Raw genomic sequence first — 20,317 nt, 5'->3', positions numbered from 1 at the left:
TATCTTTCTCAGACAAATAAGAGAATAATCATCAACACAATCATGTCAAGTGAATCACAAAGATCCCAAAAGTTAAAAGCTCAATTAAAGTAAAAATGTACATGAATCAGAGAATACTGAATGGATAATATCATGGCAGTTAAGATGACCTCTGCCTGTCACTCACTTCCTGCTGCTTCATCATTCAGAGTTTTTACTACAGATCTCGTCAGTCGTTCTACACGACTGCAATCTGTAAACGTTTCTTTCCAAATGTTTCCCTGTTTAATTGCAGTCAGTAAGTAGTAATAAGTAATAAGTGCAGACGAGCCTGAGAACGAGTATCAAGGCATCAATCATGTTCTTCAAGATTCAGTGCAGCATCAAACCCTAACCGCTCCCACACACACACAACAGTGACAGTATAAAGAACAGTTATATATACAACTGTAACAGCTGCATTAGGATGAAAGATATCCTCATAAAAAAGTAAAAATCAATACAAAAAAACAAGTAAAATAAAAAAATTTAAAAAACACACAATGTAGCTTCAAGTCATGATTAATGGAAGTTCTGTCCTGTAAAAATGTAACAAAATCGCAGCATCTCTATCTCAACAACTTTTTAATGATGATCCAAAGACCAAATAGCTTTGCTTTGTGCAGCCGACAGTATAACTGAAAGTCAGGTAGGTTGAGCTCTCTGCTCAGTGGGACAACAAGGAGTTTCAAGCTCGACTCTCGGAGCTTCACCGTTCCACAGGAATCATGAGATCTGGCTGTACAATTTCTTAAAGAACACTTGGTGTTGGGAGTGCTGCAAATAGGTAAATACATTTAGGTAGGATATTCATTCATAGGCAGAGAGCTCCATCATGTCAGGGGGAAGAGAGATGATATGTTGTCATTTGTTTGGATCATCGCTGATGGTTTGGGATAGATTACCTGAGTCATTTATATTAAATCTGAATGTACCTATGTAGGTAAACCAGTCAAAACGAGGCCTTGGGTCATTAAACAGACCAAGCATCAAGTGTAGAACAGCTGGATGGGACCAGGTAAACATATGTAAACACACAGTATTTAATACAGGAACTGTGCTCTATGCAGTTTGCGATTTCAAGTGTCCCATGATACCGTTGTTCACAGTGTTACAGTACGTGGTGAAGCAGTTCAAGTTATTATTTAGGAGGTAACAAGTTGACAGGCCTCCGATCAAGCCAACACGTGGAGGTGAAGATACTTCAGGTAGTTTCTGTGGACTTCAAGCAGCTGTAGGTTCATCTCCCCTCTCAAAGATCCGGCTCAGGTTGGTTGGATTCAGCAGATATTTCCTTGGAGAGCAGAGTTTCTTTTTTTCCTCTTCTTATACAGCATAGTGGACATATCATGAATATCGAATATATAAGGAATTGCATGGGAGCTGGTAACACAGCGCGTGTCTTCTACACGGCCATAATCGGAATTCTTCTTTTGACGCACGTTTGTTTGCATTTTTTGGATCAGTTTCCATCTCTCTGTAGGACTTTTGTGAAGAGTTCTTACGCTACATGGAACTTGTTTGTCAATGCTTGTTGCCTTTCTGCAGCAGGAGACTGTCAACCTCTGGACTGCGGTTTGTTCCATTATTGGCTGCAAAGATGAACACAAGTGTTATTCTTGACACACAGTGCACAGTTGCCACATAAATACAATTTTAATCTAAATCAATGAATATCTCTTTTGACAAATTAACAAAAATGTCAAATAAAGAAAACATTTCTGAAACTATCAGTAACTGCAGCTCCTCCTCACTGTCTACACACACAAACACACAATATTAGGAACCCATAATGTTAAAGTGGCACTCTGCAGTTTTAGAGAAGAAATTGAAAGTCAGAATTTTAATATTAACAATATTAATGAGGTAATAAAACAAACCTTCTCAGGTCAGTTTGTTATTCAGTCATGAAGACAAAGACAGTTTGTTCATTTAGTTTGTTTAGACAGAAAAAATCAGTCAGTGAAGATTGTTACTTTATCAATGGTGATGTGTTGTTATTTCTTTTTGTGACTAATGTGTTTATTGTTAGTAGCTTTGGACTAAAGCTTCTGCTAAATGCACTAAATGTAAATGTAATGAAGATTTTCTCTTCTCAGTAACATTTATTCTCTACAGAGTGCACATGTTTATCACAATCTGTGTTTATCACTTTATCTTCAGACTGTTTGAGGCCCGTCAACATCACATTAAACAGTGGAACAAATCCTCCATCTGAACCACAGTTGTTACATATTACATATATAATATTAATCATCTGCACAATAACTACAGAAATGTTCAGAATTAAGACTTCTACCTTAACAGAATCTACAGAGGAGAAATAAAACACTTACCACTGAGCAGGATTTTAACTTCAGGTGTGTTTCCTGTTTAGAAAGACAAAGTTTAAACTCACACAAACTATTTTGATCCATTCAGATTTAACTTTGTTAAAGTCTATGTGAAGTTACTGTCCAGATGTTACAGCCTGAGCAGGATGAAGTCAAAGAGAAAGACGCTGTTGGTCACTATTATTAAATCAGGTGATAAAAATACTTACTGATGGTGAGAGTTTTGCTGTCTTGACTGCCTGTGAAGAAAACAGAGGAAGTGGTGTTTAAAGGAAGCAGCAAAGTGAAACAAACACAAGCATTCAAAAATTCACTCTTATATAATATACATATATGGTACTGTTGTTCCACCTCTGGTCTGTATGAAAGCTGCAGAGGTGGAACGGGGACAGTTTGGTTCAGAGGTTGTAACAGAGACGAGACTTCAGAGTGGACCGGAGTGTGACGGTCTGATGGTGTTCAGTTTGACAGATAAACAGATCCTTCACTCATCAAACAAAAGAGAAACGTCCCGAACTTTAACTCACAAAGCAACGTTTCCCGCTGGAAAACAGCCTCCATAGCCTCCTTCTGTTTTGTCAACATGTGACTCACTCAGTTAATCAGTGGCAGCTAATATGAGCGTCATTAAAACAGGTGAAAGTCAAAAATCCACTGACGAACCTGCTGATACCTGAATGTTCTGTTAACGGCTCTGCTGAGGGGAGAGATTCTAATTCTTTAACAGATTTGTTCGAGTCCTGTTTTTAGAGATGCACCGATCAGGATTTTTAGGGCCGATCACCGAAAGCAGTATCTGCCGATCCCGATATTGCCGATCACTGATCACAGCGTCAAATCCATAAATTCTTCTATATTGTTGTCTTGTGTAACTTTCATATATTTAATTAATGATTCTTCTTACACAACATTGACATTGTATTATTAAGTATAAAAATTAGGAGATGAGAAAGTTTCATGAATTGACCACCGTTTTATTGCAGGCTGAGGCAATGTGCAATATTTCACACTCTAGAATCTCTTAGAGACAACTTGGACTCAGCTTACATAGAGTAACTGTAGCTTACTAGTGGGAATGCAGTCAGGGAGGGAATTTTGTCATTTTAGGGGCAAGTCCATTTGGCCTTCAGTTTGTTTGTCAGGGGCACCAGGCCACATGACAGGGCACAAAGGCCACTGAGTAAAATGTGTTGATTTACCTTTCAGACTGATACCATAACATCCTAATTTATAATAAGACATGGATTATGTATTAAAACATTTTTTTTTATACCAAAATCAAGTTAAAGTTACATTAGAAAGTAGTTTTTGTTAAGCAGGGTTAGGGAGAGGTGATTTTTGTGACACCACACTGAATATTAGTGTTACTGAATATTTCTCCCAAATAGAAATTCCCCAAAATTATGGCAAAGCACATTTTTTCCAAACAAAAAATTGTAGAATAACCAGCAGGAGACCACTGATGTGTGGAGTGATTTTGGTGACACTACACTCTGAATAATAGTGAAGTTATTGAATTTTTTGTAGTTTCTCTTTTCAGTGTTGCACTTTGTAGACGGTCCCTGCGTTCTCGTCTCACAGCTGGCTGATCATACAGACCAGAGTTAATGTCCAGACGCTCGTTTGGATGAAAATACGGTTGTAGCTCGTTGTCTTCCTCACTACGGTAGGAAAGAGCCGTCAGTTGTGTTTTAACAAGGTTTCACTTATGAATTATTGATCCGGGAAGTTCGAATCTGTGAATATATTTCCAACTTTACCGGACTAAATCCTACCACAGAAGTCAGTTACGTATCATGTCAAAACCGGCTGAGCTCGCTCGCTGTGCTGTAAGTTTCGTTCTTCTGTTTTGAGACGCTGCTGCTGTTTGAGAGGCTTTCACGTGAGATCATCGTGATGATGAGACTCCACCTGCGCGAACCGCGGACTCACTGAAGTTACTGTGAGAGACTACTGTGCACTCAGGTGGCTGTAATTAAAGGCAAACTCACCACGCTGACCGGGCCAGGGGCACAGAGGCCACTGTGGCCGTACGATGAGTTTTCTTTTCACAGGGCATCAAGGCCAAAGTGCGGGGCGACGGCGGCCCTGAAATTCTCACCCTGCATGCAGTCAATGCACTGTCTTTATACTTAAACGTCATCTGATCGGCCTGATGTGATCTATTTTGAGAACTCCGATCAAAACCGATAGGGGCATTATCGGCCGATTGCGATCGGTTGCCGATCGATCGGTGCATCTCTACCTGTTTTAGTAATTCAGTGTATTCTGACAATCCAGGTGTGAGAACTCAAACAACACCTCAGGACAGGACCTCATCAAGTCCATCATAAAATAATAACACACCTTTGCACCTGATAAAACAACCACCACACTGAATCATCAGGTGATTTGTAATTGGTGTAAATGCACCACACTGAACACTGTAGTACAGAATCACTCATCTGGGATGTTTATTATTACATATTAATGATTTTGACGTCGACATGTTGATTAAATGTTTCTATGAAGCTGAATTCTCATAATAACTGATTTTTAAAGGGACACACAGCCGTTCATTAATCAGAGAACTTTCGCTTCCACTCCACTGCTCTGTTTGTTGTCCACAGAAGACAATGCAAATATATTTCACTTACCAATGATGCCTCTCTTTTTTTAGACGACCAGCACCACAGCGACCAGGACCAGGACCAGGAGCCCTCCAACTGCCGCACCAATGATGGATCCTCCTGAGCCAGAACCTGAGTTTTCTAAAACACAGAAAAAGATCTCTGTTATAGGGATGGAACGGTTTATGAAAACCGTCTGAACCATTTGGCTCGGCTGTCTTGGTTCGGTTTGCGTGTGTCCCGTTGGGTTCAGAGGCATGTGCAACTTCTTTTTCTCATCTACTAACGAGGCGAAGCGTGTACACTCCAGAGCAGCAGGTGGCGGTACTGAGCTGGATGCCAACCGCCAGTAAACAAGAAGAAGCGAGGCAGAAAGTAATAGGCTTTGTCCGAAATCACTCACTACTCCCTCTATAGTGCACTACACAGTGACTACGCCATTTTGTAGTGCTGTCCGAATGTCCCGGCGGGACATGCTAGGAATACCTCCCGAGGGAGGTGTCCCGGGGGCATCCGAAACAGATGCCCGAGCCACCTCAGCTGGCTCCTCTCGATGTGGAGGAGCAGCGGCTCTACTCCGAGCTCCTCCTGGGTAACTGTCATGACTGTAAATCTGTCTGTTGTGTTCTTGTCAGCGTCCGTATGTTCTTGTCAGCGTCCGTCCGTCCATGCTCCATGCTCCATGCTCCAGTTCCTGTGCCTGTGCTTCTGTCTGTTCCTTGTTCCCCCACGGTATGTGTTTTTGGAGTTTTGCATTTTGCATCTTTGATTTGAACTTTGCCTTTTTCTTTGTACTTTGTCTTGCTTTAATTTGCTACTTTGCCTCGCTTTCATTTGCTACTTTGCCTGCTTCTGTTTTTGTATTCAGCTTTTAAATAAAGCTCGCCTTTTGTTCCCCACGCCCTGCCTCTTGTCCGTAACTGCATTTGGGTCCACCTTCCCCTTTTCCTGAGTCTTCCCTTTAACCCCCCACCTGACAGTAACAGAGCTTCTCACCCTATCTCTAAGGGAGCGCCCTGCCACCCTGCGGAGGAAACTCATTTCGTCCGCTTGTATCCGGGATCTTATTCTTTCGGTCATGACCCAAAGTTCATGGCCATAGGTAGAGTTGCACGATACCCACGGTACCCCGCGGTGCCATGTTGTAACGGTTCCTACTATACTAGAAATTCTACACGACGGTACTACCGTGGATTACTATACTACCGGTGCCAGTTTCCGCTACATAGCGGCCGCCTCTCCTCCCGGCTTCTCACTGCATGCTACTCCGTTGTAAACAAACCCACATGGTAACTACTGTAACCGAACTACACAGCAGCTAAATGATTGGCTGTTTGCGTGTAACTGGTGACGTCCGGGGATATGATAGGCTGTTTCCGCACGCCGGGTCCGCCCGTCTGTTAGCTGATTGGCTGTTCGTGTGTTTCTGCCGGCAAGAACAAGAACAGGGGAAGAGACTCCAGCCTCTCTCAAGGAGTTGGGTTCCAGAGCCCAGAATGTGTGTGGAGGTGAGCCCAACTATTTCTAGCCGGTACCGCTCAATCTCCCGCACCAGCTCAGGCTCTTTCCCCCCAGCGAGGTGACATTCCATGTCCCCATGGCTAGAGTCACCATCCAGGGATTGGGTCACCGGGGCCCCCGCCCACAACTGCCACCCATATCCCACTGCATCGGCCCCTTCTGAACCCTCCCGCAAGTGGTGAGCCCACAGGAGGGCGGGCCCACATTGCTCGTTCGGGCTGCGCCCGGCCGGGTCCTGTGGGCAAAGACCCGGCCACCAGGCGCTCGCCTGCAAGCCCCAACCCCAGGCCTGGCTCCAGGGTGGGGCCCCGGTGACGCCAATCCGGGCGACGTGCACGTCCTTGGTGTTCTTTCTGTCATTAGGGGCTAGTGAACCGATCTTAGTCTGACCCGTCACCTAGGACCTGTTTGCCTTGGGAGACCCTACCAGGGGCATTAAGCCCCGGACAACATAGCTCCTAGGATCATTCTGGTGCTCAAACCCCTCCACCACGATAAGGTGCCGGTTCAAGGAGGAGGGAATCCACGTGGGCGTTGAAGCCAAACCAATTTTGATATTTAAAAGAACATGCTAGAGAGGCGCTACAATGAGTAAATAACCTGTGCAGGTTGGGCCTGCAGATCGAGTCTGTGACGGTTTAACTACAACTCAAAACAACACAAAAATAAGGCCCTACCATAAAACTACTGCTTTTAAAATGGAGTTTGGTTTGACAGTCCGGCCACTTGGAAGACCGCAATTCATTGTTAATAATTAATTCAGATCAAGATGATTTACACTCTAATAATGAGCCTTGTAAACAGCACATAGTAACTTTGGAAGTGGAGCTAAACTCTCCTGTTTTCTGCTCATCTCGTCTCGAGGTAAATGTTGTATAAACACAAAGAGCTATCAGAACAGAGAGAGCATTTCCTTTTTTGCACTCGATGTATCAGTTTATAGTAACGTCACATTGGACAGATTATAAATCAGCAATATAAACTATAAACTGTCAATGACAGAAAGTGATTTTCTGTCTAAGTAGCCGTAGGATTTAGTTTAGAGGAGCTACTGTCACCAAAACGTGTCCAGATGTGCGACTCTTATCTCTGAAAGTGTAAATGAACCTAAATGATCATTCAAGTTGACCCCAGTTGAGGCTTCCATGTGGTGAAGAACCTTTACGTGTAACCTAATTTGACACGTGTCACAGCATCTTTCTGCAAAACTGTGAAAACTAAAAACAAAATGAGAAACAAGTAAAAACAAGAAACAGATTCTTACCCCACTCCTTCATCACATACACACTGGATGCTTCATGAATGACTTCACAGGTGTATTTGGACTTGTCCTTCCTTAAGATCTCCACACTGTCTCGTCTCTGGAACGTGTTGTCTTCATTCGGTCGAACACCCAAGGTCTGCAGTCCGTCCTCTCTATACAGTTTGCGGCCGTCCCTTTTGATCCACATGATGATGTCTTGGAAGGAGAAACCTGTCGCCAGGCACGTCAAACGGATGTTTGACTCGACGTTGGTGTCCCGTGATAACAGGTATACCTCAGGTGGAGCTGGAGACACAAACCGTAACTTAATATTTGACCAAACATACGATTGGCCTCTATGACAATGATTTCTTAACAATCACCGCTGTATGATGGACACTTTGTTGTTTACTATGTTTGTTTTTTATTTGACATCTGGACATCAGAGGAAGGAGGATGTGGGTGATGACATGAGCCAAATGTTACATTCAGGCGAATTCAATAAGGAAATATCAACCTAACCCAAACTCATAATTTCATCTATAGAAGTTAGATTTGATCAAATATGATCAAACCTTTGTGGCACCAATTTTGCCACAACTGGAGCTGAAAATGACATTTTTACATGCTGACAGAATTTATTTTTTTCAGTTGTCTGTCAAACAAAAATTAAACAGATGTTATAAAACCCAAACTGTTTTATGTCCAGTTAGTTTCATGTTTCATATTTTAACAAGTGGCACAGCAGTAATTAGATTTCTCGTGCTACTATTATTATCTTTTACTGTATTAATGACATTAAAAACACATAAAAGGCCTTCAGTAATACGTACAGGCTGTTTTGAGCTGATTCATCCCGTAACTCCAGAACTTGTTCAGCCACTGCATACACTCATTCTCCACGTAGCTTTTGGTGTAATTATTCAGGATGGTGTCATTATCCCACTTCCTCTTTGTCTCTTCTGCTGCTTTGACCAGGGCGACCCAAACTGAGTGGAAGTTGTCAAAAGACAGGAAGTCGGTTCCATCGTAGTTGTATCTATCCATGCCACGGTGGAACTTCATCGTGCCGTCTTCCTGCATTTCACCCTCACAGCCAACCATCCACTGAAGAACATGGAGATCTGTAACCAGAGAGGAAAGACCAGGGCGGTGAAGTAAAGGACAGAGAACAAGACAGTGAGCCGAGATAAATCTGAATATTTGTGGTTTTCTAATGAAACATTATATGATAACATGCTGATTCTTGAGGGTTTGGATAAAACAGGTTTCAAATTTTAAAAGAAAAAAGTATTAAGTAAGTGTGTAAGTGGACATAATGGACATATAATTTATAAAATTATAAATGAACATGTGTAAAAATCTTACACCTGTAAAAGACCCACAGATGATCAACCACGATTATTTTAAAGAAGAAAATGTTGTTCGTTTTCAGCAGAATTAGCACTTTTCTTTCCAGGGACAGATTTTGCTACCTGAAAACTAGCTTAGCTTTGTTTTCTGAGCCCAGCCTATTAGATGAGCTTGACTTCTGTCTATGAAAGGTGGAAATGTCTCGATTCTAAGATGCATCGCGATGCTGACATGGAAGATTCTGCGTCAATGAAAAAGTAGCCATGTACAGTGACATAGATCGCCGAGGATGCTGTACACGGCGATGCATCGAGTATTGTTTCGCTCTTGAATCGTTGACAGCTGAATCATAATCGAATCATGAGGCCAGTGAAGATTCTCACCTCTACTCTGCTACACTGCAACTTGTAAGTAATTACTGATTAATTGAAAAGCGGTTTATTTCTTCACGTTTCATGGATCTTACCTGTGTCGTTCTGTCTCATACGATCCTTCAGGATGTTGATGTTGACTTCGAACCACTGCTGCTTGCTTAGGCGTGACTGTGTGCCATTGACCCAGTATTCTGGATCCAGTTGCTGTCTCATCCAGGTCTGTTTGGGAACTTTCTGTTTCGTTTTGCTGTCAAAGTAGTCAATCATCCTGTTGTCCAGCAAACCCATGGCTGTGAACTTGTGGATGCCCGGGAGTCCGAGATCTCTGGAGAGGGCGGTGTAGATGTAATGGAGGGAATGTATCTCTGAAAGTCACACAGACAGATATTTATCAGACAGATAAGAACCATCAGATCTGACAGATTAAAGCCCTGGCAGCACAGTGGAGATGTGTTGGGCATTTACTGGAATAAACAGACTGAGAACTCTGGCTTCGAAGCTTTGACACCATTTTTATTTATTTTTTTAAATCAACTGGATTAAAAGATTCCTTAAGAATCCAAATAGTCCATGCAATATTTCCCCCTGAGCTCACCTAGACTTAGAAACCCACATGAAGGCCTGTTGGGTCAACGACCCATACGTGACCCACGTATTACATTCTGTAATTACACTCCCACACTGTATAAGCCTGCAACCCCCCCGAGTTAGAACTGAGGAAGCATTCTGGATAAGTAAAACAGGTCCAGATGACTGCAATACAGAACTTTGATTTACCCGGATTGGATGACTGAGAACCATCATCATTAACATATGCTGTATATCTGAAATTAACATAATGAAAACAAACTAGAAATCATGATGCTTTGTAGGATGTTTTGTGAAACAAGCTGGAAGAAGTTCCGGCACGGACTGTGAAGGCAACTTCCTGTCTTACTTTCGTTTTCAATGTGACACATTAACGAGTCTATAAACTGTAACTTACCCCTACTTCCCGCCACCGCTGTCCATAAAAGGACGAAAATGACGATTGACTTCATTTCCCCCTCAAACAGGACTCCTTTCTCATTTCTAATGTCGAGTTTTATTGGATGGTGAGCTGATTCAGCAGTCAGCTCACCGTGCACAACTGCTGCTTCCTGCTTCTTACTGCAGTGTGGTGCATTCAAGGGCTGCTCGTAAATTACGTAACTTACGTCGCAAATAAAAGTATTAAACATTGGATGACTGGAAAAAGTTATTTTCACTGATGAATCCAGGTTTGATATTTATGGTAGTGACGTCAAATAAGAAACTGTAGTTTCAGGGCTTTTCTCCTCAAAGGTGTCGGCGTGTAGTTTGATAATAAAAGAATTCTGCGGAGGCAAGGCTGGGTGGAATGATGGAGCAATCTTTATTGAAACAGAATCTAGAGCCTTGAGTCCGGATCAGAAGCAGCCGCGTTCGGATCTTGTCTATCAGAACTCCTATCAGCTTTTGATCTAAGGAGATCTACCAAGACCCACCCTCCCTCTTCTCCTCCTGCAAGGGCCTTTAGAGTCCCTTTCCAGTACACATCCACTTCTTCTAATTGTCACTTTGGTAAATTATCCAATAGACTAAAAGACGAGTTGACCTGTCTTAAGCATCTCCCACCATTTGGCATGCAGGTCAAACTTAGCTAAGCACTTTATCATCTGTTAACCTTTGGCCCCTCACAGTTGGAAGCCAACCCCCCGACCTTCACTCACACAATGAAAATCAATTAGTCATGACTGAATCCAAATTAAGTAGATCAGTCATGATTGAATCTAACCTAAGTAGTACTGAATGTGTTGTCCTCCAGATGACTCAAAACAAAATAAGGAAAGTAGTTATATTGAAATTGTACACATAGCATTTCATTTTTAACATGTTAAGTTGAAAGATGTCTAAACGATAATATATTAAATAATATATTAACAATATAATAGTTGTATGCACTAAATTAAAAATGAGTTGGACTATTTCCCTTTGCCTTGTGACCCCACAGAGCGCAGTGGTTTGATGATTGTATCTTTAAAACAACAAACTGTGACCGAAATATTCATTCAAAATAAGATTTAAATGTGTAAAAAGGTAAATAAGCTCATCTGACAGATATAAATTATCCTAATCATGCACTTATATTAATAACTCACATGTCAGGTTAGTGTGAACATTATTAGAATGATTATTGTTTATTATTATTAACACTCACACCTCTAAACACACACTGGTTCTGATATGATTTGATGATTTTACCTCTCTTAGTAACTTTATTCCTATTTTTTCTCTCCACAGTGATGATAAACTACATGTGAGTCACTTTTAAGCAGTTAAATGAATGAAGCTGTTGCTGTGAGGACACATGAGAGCGTTAAACGACCTGACAGTTAAAACAGAAAACACTCTTGACTCACAGCGGACAGCTCAGGTTTCTCCGGCCGGATGACGGTGCTCCTGCTCCGGGTGTCTGGTGGACCCCGCGCCGGGGACTGGGAGCTCCTGGCCGGCCTCTGCTGCTGCGGCGGCCCGCTGCCTGTACCGCGGAGCGTCACCATGGTAACGTTCTCACTCAAGCTAGCAGGCGAACTGTTAGCTGTTAGCTTACCGGAGAGTTGTTAGCACCGGGAAAAACGGCGGAAACACCGGAGACAGACGCTCTCAGACGCTCCCGGTGGTTCTGCTCACACACACACACACACACACACACACACACACACACACACACACACACACACAGTATATCTGATGGAGATGCTCCGCCGTCAAACCGCCGAGAGGATTCGAAAACGTAGCGATCTGACGCCACCTAGTGACGTCATGCCGTAATATGCGCGTGAAAACTAAAGAAAAAAAGAAAAAGAAAGAAATTATCAATACTTCTAATATTTAAAACATGAATGTATAATTTATTTTTAAAATATATGTAACATTTAAAGTTAACAATATACTCAAGTACAAGTCCATTTTCTACTTTATTCTTCCACTTCACAACATTTTAGAGGCAAATATTGTACTTTTCCTCCACTTCACTCCTTTAAAGTCCGTGTAAACCAAAATCAGCCATTTTCTTCTAAACACATCAAACAGGTCATAAATGTGTTTACTTAAAACATGTAAAAGCCATTCGGCCATGTAGAATTTGATTTTGGAGCTAAAAAACAAACAGTTTTTCAACATTTATGTGTTCAGGATTTAATGGGCGGGTCAGAAATCATGCAAATCATGGCCGCGTTACGTAATGCGGCTATATGATTTGCATAAACCCCGCCCCGCTGCGGAAGTGCTATAAATACGTTCAGCGCATCAGCTTCAGCGGTTCTCCCACTCACTCTCCAGTCTCGGATAGCATTGCTTACAATAGTTTGCAGCTAGCTAACCAGCTAACCAGTCAGCTAACCAGCCATGTCTCCTCCACATCCTCTGCAGCTTTCCTGGATGCCACAGTGTGCAGGGGGACGGCGCTGTTAGCTTATTTAAGTTTCCTTCAGATGACAACGTAAGGAAACGGGGAAGTCCATTGACGCTGGTCAACTCCGTCCCGGCTTGCATCCTCTCCTCCGCCAACGAGGAGATGTGGCCGCTGCTGACCGCCGCTGACACTCTCCATCCCACTGACGGCGGGTCCCACCGGCATAATGTGGCCGCCGCCGCCACCACCGCAGCTGCAGCCGACCCACTCCGTTCCGCTGACGGCGGCGGCCACATTATGCCGGGTCCCACCGGCAGTATGTGGCGGTAATATCAGGGCCGCATTATTGGTGAGCCGTCCCAGTGTGAACGGATAATCCGGAGGCGCGGGTGTGTAGGGCGTGTCGGTCTGACAGTCTGATAACTGCACAGGTCCTTCACTCAACTAAATACAGAGAAATGTCCCACAAAGCAACGTTACAGGACCGAACAAAAGTAACGTAGTAACTGTAACTGTCTTTAGCAACTTATATGAGGAAAACAAATACCACAGCTGTATGTGGAGAAGTGTCTGTCCTCCGGTCCGTCCCCTCCCTGTCCTCCCGACTCTTCCTCACATTTCTGCTCACAAAACAGCGTCTGTCACGCTTGTCACAAGAGTGTTTAACTCACCGAGTGTTTGACGAAAATAAATCACCGCGACCGCCAGCCCTCCTGACCGAGACTTCAGGAAACTGTCCCCCAAAAACAGCCTCCATCGCCGCGAGTGACAGAGTCAGACAGCGTCCTGTTTACTGATGGTGATTATGTATAATTATGTAATTTAGCGCGAAAAACTTCACTCCGTCACTTTCCAGGATGTTTAGTGGGTCAGGATCTCAATCACTACACGTTATAACAGCATCTATATGATTATAAACTGTCCGTGGGTTTAGATAGACAAGGGGAACACCTGGGGAACACCTGGGGAGACACCGACGTCATTAACATGACGTGTAGCCCCCGCCGCATGGGCGTGGTTCCAGCGCCTCTAACTGACACGCCCCCAGCGTTTCACAGCAGAAAGAAGTGCTTGTTTTTCCATGATTTAGAGACCTAATTTTATATACTTAACAAATTTTTTAATCTTTCAAATTTGGCTCAGTGGTCAATGATACATGTTTCTTTGGTGTGACAAACTCATAACACAATTTTTTTGCCGCTTTACACAGACTTTAAACTGTTGAAGGACAAGTTGGGTTAAAATCAGCCACCACAGTTAGATTTCTTTCTTTCAGAGCTGGTGAATTTTTTCTCAAACACTTCAATCCAACAACGATTCCAGAATATTTTGTTTTGTTTAATCATTGAACAAGTGCTTGTTTGATTTTACACAATTCGAACAATTATAAATAATCTAACAATTTAATAAAAAAGAAAAAAAGGTCGACCCCTGCTCTACAGTGTACACATGCATAAAAAATATATGCATGTATATATATAAAGTAGCAGGTAGTTTTAAAGGCAAATATTGTACTTTTACTCCACTTCATTGATTAAATAATTATTTAATTACTAGTTGAAGAATGCAGGCTACATCAGAGCCAAAAAGCTAATGTCTTAATCAATTTACTTAACAATTTAATAAAAAAAGAAAAAAAGGTCTAGTCATGGACTGATTATAAGCCGACCCCTGCTCTACAGTGTATATTTATACTACATGTATAGTAGCAGATAGTTTTAGAGGCAAATATTCTACTTTTACTCCACTTCACTCCTTTAAAGGACCGGTTGGATTAAAATCAGCCACCACAGTTAGATTTCTTTCTTTCAGAGCTGGTGAATCTTTTCTCAAACACTTCAATCCAACAACGATTCCAGAATATTTTGTTTAATCATTGAACAAGTGCTTGTTTGATTTTACACAATTCGAACAATTATAAATAATCTAACAACAATTTAATAAAAAAGAAAAAAAGGTCGACCCCTGCTCTACAGTGTATATTTATACTACATGTATAGTAGCAGATAGTTTTAGAGGCAAATATTTTACTTTTCCTCCACTCCACTCCTTTAAAGGACCAGTTGGGCTAAAATCAGCCACCACAGTTAGATTTCTTTCTTTCAGAGCTGGTGAATCTTTTCTAAAACACTTCAATCCAATGACAATGCAGAATATTTTACTTTATTCATTGAACAAGTGCTTCTTTGATTTCACACAATTCGTACAAAATCACTCAAAAAAGAGAAGAACATTAAAAAGACTGACAGGAGAAAATAGAAAGAAGAACCAGGAACAAAAATATCAACATCACTTGGTTATCTTTCATAAACTGGCACATGGATTCACATTTTCAACCTTTTCCAGACAAATAAGAGAATAATCATCAATACAATCATGTCAACTGAGTCACAAAGATCCCAAAAGTTAAAAGCTCAATTAAAGTAAAAATGTACATGAATCAGAGAATACTGAATGGATAAAATCATGGCAGTTAAATGACCTCTGCCTGTCACTCACTTCCTGCTGCTTCATCATTCAGAGTTTTTACTACAGATCTCGTCAGTCGTTCTACACGACTGCAATCTGTAAAAGCTTCTTTCCAAATGTTTCCCTATTTAAACGCAGTCAGTAAGTAGTGATAAGTAATAAGTGCAGATGAGCCTGAGAACGAGTATCAAGGCATCAATTATGTTCTTCAAGATTCAGTGCAGCATCAAACCCTAACCGCTCCCACACACACACAACAGTGACAGTATAAAGAACAGTTATATACACAATTGTAACAGCTGCATTAGGATGAAAGATATCCTCACAAAAAAGTAAAAATCAATACAAAAAAACAAGTAAAATAAAAAAATTTAAAAAAACACACAATGTAGCTTCAAGTCATGATTAATGGAAGTTCTGTCCTGTAAAAATGTAACAAAGTCGCAGCATCTCTATCTCAACAACTTTTTAATGATGATCCAAAGACCAAATAGCTTTGCTTTGTGCAGCCGACAGTATAACTGAAAGTCAGGTAGGTTGAGCTCTCTGCTCAGTGGGACAACAAGGAGTTTCAAGCTCGACTCTCGGAGCTTCACCGTTCCACAGGAATCATGAGATCTGGCTGTACAATTTCTTAAAGAACACTTGGTGTTGGCAGTGCTGCAAATAGGTAAATACATTTAGGTCAGATATTCATTCAAAGGTAGAGAGCTCCATCATGTCAGGGGGAAGAGAGATGATATGTTAGCATTTGTTTGGATCATCGCTGATGGTTTGGGATAGATTACCTGAGTCATTTATATTAAATCTGAATGTACCTATGTAGGTAAACCAGTCAAAACGAGGCCTTGGGTCATTAAACAGACCAAGCATCAAGTGTAGAACAGCTGGATGGGACCAGGTAAACATATGTAAACACACAGTATTTAATACAGGAACTGTGCTCTATGCAGTTTGCGATTTCAAGTGTCCCATGATACCGTTGTTCACAGTGTTACAGTACGTGGTGAAGCAGTTCAAGTTATTATTTAGGAGGTAACAAGTTGACAGGCCTCCGATCAAGCCAACACGTGGAGGTGAAGATACTTCAGGTAGTTTCTGTGGACTTCAAGCAGCTGTAGGTTCATCTCCCCTCTCAAAGATCCGGCTCAGGTTGGTTGGATTCAGCAGATATTTCCTTGGAGAGCAGAGTTTCTTTTTTTCCTCTTCTTATACAGCATAGTGGACATATCATGAATATCGAATATATAAGGAATTGCATGGGAGCTGGTAACACAGCGCGTGTCTTCTACACGGCCATAATCGGAATTCTTCTTTTGACCCACGTTTGTTTGCATTTTTTGGATCAGTTTCCATCTCTCTGTAGGACTTTTGTGAAGAGTTCTTACGCTACATGGAACTTGTTTGTCGATGCTTGTTGCCTTTCTGCAGCAGGAGACTGTCAGCCTCTGGACTGCGGTTTGTTCCATTATTGGCTGCAAAGATGAACACAAGTGTTATTCTTGACACACAGTGCACAGTTGCCACATAAATACAATTTTAATCTAAATCAATGAATATCTCTTTTGACAAATTAACAAAAATGTCAAATAAAGAAAACATTTCTGAAACTATCAGTAACTGCAGCTCCTCCTCTCTGTCTACACACACAAACACACAATATTAGGAACCCATAATGTTAAAGTGGCACTCTGCAGTTTTAGAGAAGAAATTGAAAGTCAGAATTTTAATATTAACAATATTAATGAGGTAATAAAACAAACCTTCTCAGGTCAGTTTGTTATTCAGTCATGAAGACAAAGACAGTTTGTTCATTTAGTTTGTTTAGACAGAAAAAAATCAGTCAGTGAAGATTGTTACTTTATCAATGGTGATGTGTTGTTATTTCTTTTTGTGACTAATGTGTTTATTGTTAGTAGCTTTGGACTAAAGCTTCTGCTAAATGCACTAAATGTAAATGTAATGAAGATTTTCTCTTCTCAGTAACATTTATTCTCTACAGAGTGCACATGTTTATCACAATCTGTGTTTATCACTTTATCTTCAGACTGTTTGAGGCCCGTCAACATCACATTAAACAGTGGAACAAATCCTCCATCTGAACCACAGTTGTTACATATTACATATATAATATTAATCATCTGCACAATAACTACAGAAATGTTCAGAATTAAGACTTCTACCTTTAACAGAATCTACAGAGGAGAAATAAAACACTTACCACTGAGCAGGATTTTAACTTCAGGTGTGTTTCCTGTTTAGAAAGACAAAGTTTAAACTCACACAAACTATTTTGATCCATTCAGATTTAACTTTGTTAAAGTCTATGTGAAGTTACTGTCCAGATGTTACAGCCTGAGCAGGAAGAAGTCAAAGAGAAAGACGCTGTTGGTCACTATTATTAAATCAGGTGATAAAAATACTTACTGATGGTGAGAGTTTTGCTGTCTTGACTGCCTGTGAAGAAAACAGAGGAAGTGGTGTTTAAAGGAAGCAGCAAAGTGAAACAAACACAAGCATTCAAAAATTCACTCTTATATAATATACATATATGGTACTGTTGTTCCACCTCTGGTCTGTATGAAAGCTGCAGAGGTGGAACGGGGACAGTTTGGTTCAGAGGTTGTAACAGAGACGAGACTTCAGAGTGGACCGGAGTGTGACGGTCTGATGGTGTTCAGTTTGACAGATAAACAGATCCTTCACTCATCAAACAAAAGAGAAACGTCCTGAACTTTAACTCACAAAGCAACGTTTTCCGCTGGAAAACAGCCTCCATAGCCTCCTTCTGTTTTGTCATCATGTGACTCACTCAGTTAATCAGTGGCAGCTGATATGAGCGTCATTAAAACAGGTGAAAGTCAAAAATCCACTGACGAACCTGCTGCTACCTGAATGTTCTGTTAACGGCTCTGCTGAGGGGAGAGATTCTAATTCTTTAACAGATTTGTTCGAGTCCTGTTTTTAGAGATGCACCGATCAGGATTTTTAGGGCCGATCACCGAAAGCAGTATCTGCCGATCCCGATATTGCCGATCACTGATCACAGCGTCAAATCCATAAATTCTTCTATATTGTTGTCTTGTGTAACTTTCATATATTTAATTAATGATTCTTCTTACACAACATTGACATTGTATTATTAAGTATAAAAATTAGGAGATGAGAAAGTTTCATGAATTGACCACCGTTTTATTGCAGGCTGAGGCAATGTGCAATATTTCACACTCTAGAATCTCTTAGAGACAACTTGGACTCAGCTTACATAGAGTAACTGTAGCTTACTAGTGGGAATGCAGTCAGGGAGGGAATTTTGTCATTTTAGGGGCAAGTCCATTTGGCCTTCAGTTGTTTGTCAGGGGCACCAGGCCACATGACAGGGCACAAAGGCCACTGAGTAAAATGTGTTGATTTACCTTCAGACTGATACCATAACATCCTAATTTATAATAAGACATGGATTATGTATTAAAACATTTTTTTTTATACCAAAATCAAGTTAAAGTTACATTAGAAAGTAGTTTTTGTTAAGCAGGGTTAGGGAGAGGTGATTTTTGTGACACCACACTGAATATTAGTGTTACTGAATATTTCTCCCAAATAGAAATTCCCCCAAAATTATGGCAAAGAACATTTTTTCCAAACAAAAAATTGTAGAATAACCAGCAGGAGACCACTGATGTGTGGAGTGATTTTGGTGACACTACACTCTGAATAATAGTGAAGTTATTGAATTTTTGTAGTTTCTCTTTTCAGTGTTGCACTTTGTAGACGGTCCCTGCGTTCTCGTCTCACAGCTGGCTGATCATACAGACCAGAGTTAATGTCCAGACGCTCGTTTGGATGAAAATACGGTTGTAGCTCGTTGTCTTCCTCACTACGGTAGGAAAGAGCCGTCAGTTGTGTTTTAACAAGGTTTCACTTATGAATTATTGATCCGGGAAGTTCGAATCTGTGAATATATTTCCAACTTTACCGGACTAAATCCTACCACAGAAGTCAGTTACGTATCATGTCAAAACCGGCTGAGCTCGCTCGCTGTGCTGTAAGTTTCGTTCTTCTGTTTTGAGACGCTGCTGCTGTTTGAGAGGCTTTCACGTGAGATCATCGTGATGATGAGACTCCACCTGCGCGAACCGCGGACTCACTGAAGTTACTGTGAGAGACTACTGTGCACTCAGGTGGCTGTAATTAAAGGCAAACTCACCACGCTGACCGGGCCAGGGGCACAGAGGCCACTGTGGCCGTACGATGAGTTTTCTTTTCACAGGGCATCAAGGCCAAAGTGCGGGGCGACGGCGGCCCTGAAATTCTCACCCTGCATGCAGTCAATGCACTGTCTTTATACTTAAACGTCATCTGATCGGCCTGATGTGATCTATTTGAGAACTCCGATCAAAACCGATAGGGGCATTATCGGCCGATTGCGATCGGTTGCCGATCGATCGGTGCATCTCTACCTGTTTTAGTAATTCAGTGTATTCTGACAATCCAGGTGTGAGAACTCAAACAACACCTCAGGACAGGACCTCATCAAGTCCATCATAAAATAATAACACACCTTGCACCTGATAAAACAACCACCACACTGAATATCAGGTGATTTGTAATTGGTGTAAATGCACCACACTGAACACTGTAGTACAGAATCACTCATCTGGGATGTTTATTATTACATATTAATGATTTTGACGTCGACATGTTGATTAATGTTTTCTATGAAGCTGATTCTCATAATAACTGATTTTTAAAGGACACACCGCCGGTTCATTAATCAGAGAACTTTCGCTTCCACTCCACTGCTCTGTTTGGTTGTCCACAGAGACAATGCAAATATATTTCACTTACCAATTGATGCCTCTCTTTTTTTAGACGACCAGCACCACAGCGACCAGGACCAGGACCAGGAGCCCTCCAACTGCCGCACCAATGATGGATCCTCCTGAGCCAGAACCTGAGTTTTCTAAAACACAGAAAAAGAT

The 20,317-nt window shown here is 41.4% G+C and overlaps 1 protein-coding gene and 1 long non-coding RNA gene across 2 annotated transcripts in view; both read right to left on the bottom strand.

The window, feature by feature from the left end:
* The window catches only part of LOC115578631 (H-2 class I histocompatibility antigen, L-D alpha chain-like), a 34,430-nt gene extending 23,878 nt beyond the window's left edge, over positions 1–10,552 (bottom strand). The window contains exon 1 of the mRNA XM_030411683.1: positions 10,437–10,552. Within this exon, the coding sequence (XP_030267543.1) occupies positions 10,437–10,491 (55 nt within the window). The 5' untranslated portion in view covers positions 10,492–10,552. The remainder of the gene's footprint in view (positions 1–10,436) is intronic.
* Positions 10,553–15,015: 4,463 nt separating this feature from the next.
* Positions 15,016–17,791, bottom strand: LOC115578641 (uncharacterized). The gene is made up of 3 exons (XR_003983497.1): positions 17,763–17,791; positions 17,557–17,589; positions 15,016–16,810 (listed from the first exon to the last, which is right to left on the bottom strand). It is a non-coding gene; the product is annotated as an uncharacterized LOC115578641 (long non-coding RNA).
* Positions 17,792–20,317: the final 2,526 nt, after the last annotated feature.

Source organism: Sparus aurata, chromosome 3, assembly GCF_900880675.1.
Source record: "Sparus aurata chromosome 3, fSpaAur1.1, whole genome shotgun sequence".
In the NCBI taxonomy this organism is placed as follows: Eukaryota; Metazoa; Chordata; class Actinopteri; order Spariformes; family Sparidae; genus Sparus; species Sparus aurata.
Note: the sequence above shows the minus strand (reverse complement) of the source record. Positions and strands in the feature narration are given on the sequence as shown.